At 53.4% G+C, this 5122-nt stretch overlaps 1 protein-coding gene across 1 annotated transcript; it reads right to left on the reverse strand.

Annotated features, from left to right (window-relative positions):
* Window positions 1-849: 849 nt before the first annotated feature.
* LOC103906350 (uncharacterized family 31 glucosidase KIAA1161) lies at window positions 850-3361 on the reverse strand. Its single transcript, XM_009288241.2, has one exon. The coding sequence runs from the start codon at window positions 3125-3127 to the stop codon at window positions 1034-1036; it is 2094 nt and encodes a 697-aa protein (XP_009286516.1). The 5' UTR covers window positions 3128-3361; the 3' UTR covers window positions 850-1033.
* Between the last annotated feature and the right edge of the window lie 1761 nt (window positions 3362-5122).

The raw sequence follows: 5122 nt of genomic DNA on the forward strand, positions 1-5122 counted from the left end.
CAACATTGTTCTCATCCTAAATCCAAACCACAGCACTGTGCCAGCTACTAGGAAGGAAATTAACTCTATCCCAACCGAAACCAGGACAGACAGCTTCACCTAGAAGAAGTCACCTCCATGGGCAGAAGGATGCTGGATCATAGACAGGGATCTCCATCAACACAGCTGGTGGCATGGGAGAACATTTTCCATGGGGAAACTGAGGCAGGAGGCACTTTGGCTTGTTTGTTAGTTGTCTGAGTTTTCTCAGGAGGATGACGGCCTAGTCCTCTCCTGGGACCTGACGGATTGCACCCTTTGGCTCTAAATGTGGCCCCAAAACACGCATGGATCCTATTAGGTCCTAACCCATACCTGACTTGGTGCTAGGTTTTAATCTTGACTGCCATGAGATGTCACCACATGCTTACAGGCTTGGCTGAATCCACACCACAGACATGGTTCTCAATAATTTATTCCAATAAAAGGGGGGAAATGGTTGCCACAGCATTAGCAAGTGATATCGCTTCTTTCTCCTTGTTCAGATAGCTCAGGCCATGGGAAATGTAAACTCCCCTTGCTCCTGCATCAGCAGGCATCTGACGTGCAGGCTGAAAATTGGGTACCTTCCTCTTCAGGATAATCACAGACTGCTTTTTGTAAAAAAGGTGCTCTGCTGCAACTGCCTTCTTCACTAAGTAAATGAAATTATAAATATCTCAAAGGATCAGCTGTGAAACCGGGTAACAAAGGAGTCCATGTGATTTCCCTTACAAACCAGAAGCATGCATGGCATTTCTTGCTGGGAAAAGATTAAGAGCAGAGACTGTGTTTCTATACATTGTATTTGTCATACTACAATAACAAAGACAGCCATCTAATATATTTTAATAAGTAATTCTACAGCACTTGCCACACAAAACAGAGGTCACAATGTTTTCATTGAATTTCATACTGAAGTATTTCTACTTTAAAAACTATTAAAATTCCTAGGTCGTTAAAATCATTGCTTCATTAATCCCTGAAACCATTGCATAGCTGATGGAGGAGCCTGTTAGGAAACCCAGAGGAAATAGGCGACTTCGTCCAGGTCGACAGGATAGTCCGTGAGCAGCACCGGGGTCTTCTCAAACAACTCCCCCTTGTAGCTGCGCCACTTGCCCGCTGGCAGGTAGACGTCACGCTCCTGCTTGCCCATCTCCAGGACGGGTGCCACCATGAGGGTGTCACCTATGAGGAACTGGGAGTCGATCCTGTGAGTGGCCTCGTCGCGGGGCGAGATCCACCAGATGGGACGGATGATGGGGTCGCCCGTGTCGGTGACCTCCCCGGCCAGCTCCAGCAGCAGCGGGGCCACCAGCGACTCGTGGAGCTCCGTGAACTTCTGCGCGATCTCCACCACCTCCTTGTCGTAGAGCCAGGGCGGGATGGAGAACTGCATGGAGGGCATGAAGGCTGACAGCTCCAGCCACCGCACATATAGCTCCCGGTCTGGGATCTCCACTGCCCCGTCTGTCTTGTTGGGGAAAAAATTCCCCCCGATCATGTCAGCAGATATGAAAGGGTACCCCAGCATGCTGATGGTGAGCACCGTGGGGATGAGGGACTTGAGGCCGAGCTCGTAGCCCCAGACGGAGTCACGGTCAATGATGCGGAAGAAGCAGGAGATGTTCTGCGACTGGTAGCCCACCCGCACCTCGGCCAGCTCGTAGAAGGGGATGGCCATCTCTGTGTAGCGCCGTGACCAGATGCTGGGGTCTGAGAGCGGGCGGAAGGTGCTGAACTGCTTGGGCAGGTAGCTGGTCTCACCCGCATCAAACTTGAAGGACGAGATGCCGTACTTGTGCCGGAGCTGGCGCAGGTGGCTCTGGAACCAGTCCCGGGCTGCTGGGTTGGTGAAGTCCAGGATGGCCCCAATGCCGTTCCACCACTCCACCATGGCTGGCAACCGCCCAGATGGTTCCTTGATGAACAGTTGACGCTCGATCCCCACCCCAAAGTTGGAGGAATTGTAGTTTATGAAAGGGTGAGTCCACAGGGTGACCTTAAACCCATCTTCCCTCAGTTTTGCAAACATCTCCGTTACGTTGGGGAACTTGACGGGGTCAAAGTCAAAGTCCCCATAGGCTTGCGTGTACATGTCATCAATTTCAATGTGGCTGCAGTTATAACGGTACTTCTTGATCTTTTCGGCGAATCGCAAGAGTTTATCCTGGTCAATATTGTTCTTGTAGAGTGCCCAGGTGGACCAGATGGGGTATCGGAAGGCGTTCTCGGCGGGGATCTTGGAGGGCTTGTTGAAATACCTGCGCACCATGTACTTGTGGATGGAGGTGACGTCGGAGCCCACGCACACCCGGTAGCTGAGCTCGGGGAAGGGCTGCTGCCCCGGTGGGGGCTTGTAGGGCGAGTCCTTGTAGCGGGCCTGGAAGAAGAGGGTGCGCTCAGTGGCATTGAAGCCCAGGTGGAAGGGCACGGAGTCGTTGATCTTGATGGCCGCCGCCTTGGAGGAGAGCCAGTAGCGCTCGAGGATGCCGCCAAAGCTGTCGCGGAAGGAGTAGACGTCACTTGTCACGTAGGGCACGGGCTCCTGGTAGCCGGCCAGGCGGATGGGCCAGTGCTGGGTGCTCATCTCCGAGCCCCCGTACCAGTGGGCGTCCTCCCAGAACATGGTGTGCTCCACCGCCGGGCCGGCTGCCAGCTCCTCCCAGCGCACGCGGTAGCACATCACCGTGTCCTTGGGCTTCACCGTCTGGATGAAGAAGTTGAGCGGTCCCCCGCCCGACCGCGTGCAGCTCAGAATCTCGCCCTCCTTGGAGCACGACTCCAGGTCAAGGCTGCCCGAGCGGAAGGCCAGCCGGAAGACCACCTCCCCGTGCTGGTTCCTGATGATGAAGCCGTCCGCCCGCAGGTCCATCAGCTCCGTCTTGAGCCGCTCCGCCTTCCGCAGGGACACCGTGTAGTAGCACCAGGCCACCACTGCGGCAATGAACAGGATGAGGCCCAGCAAGATGGCCCCGAGCATGGGCCTCAGCTCCTTGGAGGGCTTCTGCTTCACCAGCATGTTTTTGGGCAAACGCGTTTCTTTGGTATCGCCCTTTTGAGTGTTTCCATGTTTTCCCCCACGGTGGGTAATCAGACTGTCCATGACTTCTTGGCAGTGTCAACGCTTGGTTAGAAACTTTTCTGAATTTTTTTTTCTTACTGGTGGACAGAAAATCCAAGATGCTGCATGAAGGTAGTCACAGTCTCCTTTCCAAAGCGGCCACTTACACCTGTAATGATATTTCATGAAACAGAGGGTTATAAACACCAAAAAACCAATTAAATCTTCCTAACAGTCGTAGCTCCTCACCTCCTGTTTGCAGCCCGGCAGCCTCCCTGGCCCTCTGGCTCTGGCTTGCTTTGCTCTGTGCGGTGATAACATGTTCACTGGCAGCTGGGCTGAGCTTTTTTGGAGCAGGGCTATGCCAGGATTCCCATGACCCTCTCTTGGCTGCAGCCTCACTGCATCCTGCAGGGCAAGGGCAAAGGGATGAAAGTCAGGCCAGAGCCTGGAGGAGAATGGGGCCAGGGAAAGGGGCTGGTACCTGAGCATGCAAGCTGGACATCACAAGCTGATCTGTTTTTACATTAATTATATGCCCTGCCAGATTTCCCCACCTGTCCACAACTTCTCTGCATCAAAAGCAGGCAGAGAAATGCTGAGCTGAAGTGTCCAGCCTCTGCCTGCCATTATCCACCACCCCCCCTGGGATGCAGCCGGTCAGTGATGTTTTATCTCCCTGCACTTTGCTCCTTCCCTGAGCTGCGTGGGGATGTGGGGATGCCTGCACTTTGTGGTCAGCACTGCGCTGCTCCAGGGCAGCTGGGCAGAGCCCTTCAGCTGCCTGCCCTGCTGCCCATCCTGAAGATGTTATCCCGGGACAGCCCCTCTTGCCCTGGCAGGGGAAAAATAGGATGTTTGCCTGCACTCACGTCTCCATTTTTTATCCTAATTCAATTCTTATAACTCCTGGGCTTATGCCAGGCAAGTTGCTACAGTGCAGTGCAGGTAGAAGATATTTAAGCACAGAATTTGGGGATGGGGGTGTTAAACTGAAGTTCTTGCAAGATCAGGACTACATTAAAACCTTGTTTTGCTGAGAAATGCACAAGAAGACAACACACGTCCCAGCTGCATCAAGCGTCACCAAGCCAACTGGTGCAGTGCAGCTCGCAATATCTGAAGGAGCATCCACTGCCAACAAAAATGACAGGCAGGGGAAACTGAGGCAGGTGGCTCGAGGCAACACACTCTGTGCAACTGGGCTCCTGGCTTCTCTGGCCCCATCCTGGGGTCTGTGTGATCTGACAAGATGAAAATTTGCAGGAGCAGCCTGTATGGAGAGGAGGAAAAAGAGCTAGCTTGCTCATCCCAGCCATGCCTGGCAATACATGCCGGGTGTATTTACCTGCACTGCCATGACATCAGTATCTAAGTATACAGAGATGATAAGCTGCCCAGGGAGCCATTAAAAATACCAGAGGTCACTGCATTTGGGATCGATCGCAGCAGCCTCCCAATCACCGGAATAAGCCGCTTGGTTAGTTTTTGTAATGCGCTCTCAGGGTGAGTGAGGCTTTGCTGTGAGAAAGAGCCAGAGTGGATAAAAGCCTTCCCGGGTGAGCCCTGTCTGGGGTAGGGGGTGAGAGAAGGAAGGTCGCTGCTGCCCCGAAGAGATGGTGATCTGGGACAGGGACAGTTTGGGGGAGCAGGTTGGGTTACACGCGTGCTCGGGGCATTCTGCCAGCCCCAAAGTGCTCAGACCTGGCAGGCTCCCTGGTGCTGGCCCGGCTCCTGACACGGCTTTGTGGCTCCAGCTCGGGTGGAGTCCAGCGGAACCCTGGTGTTTTTGCAAAACAACCTCTTCTCTTTGAAGATGTTTTTATGTGCTGGGTCAGCCCTCGGTTGCCGCCCTCAGAGCATTCCTCCTCTTCTTCCTTCCTCCTTTCGCCCTCCCAGCCAGCCTGGAGACAGGACTCTCCTTTAAGATGAGCCCCACCATTTTCCAGGGTGAAAAAACAAGGAAGGGAAAGGGAGAAGGAAACAAGTTTTTCAGGACTTCTCCTTTTTTTTTTTTTTTACTATTAAACAACAACA

The sequence above is a fragment of the Aptenodytes forsteri genome, unplaced genomic scaffold (assembly GCF_000699145.1).
Source record: "Aptenodytes forsteri isolate BGI_AS27 unplaced genomic scaffold, ASM69914v1 Scaffold201, whole genome shotgun sequence".
NCBI classification, from domain to species: Eukaryota; Metazoa; Chordata; class Aves; order Sphenisciformes; family Spheniscidae; genus Aptenodytes; species Aptenodytes forsteri.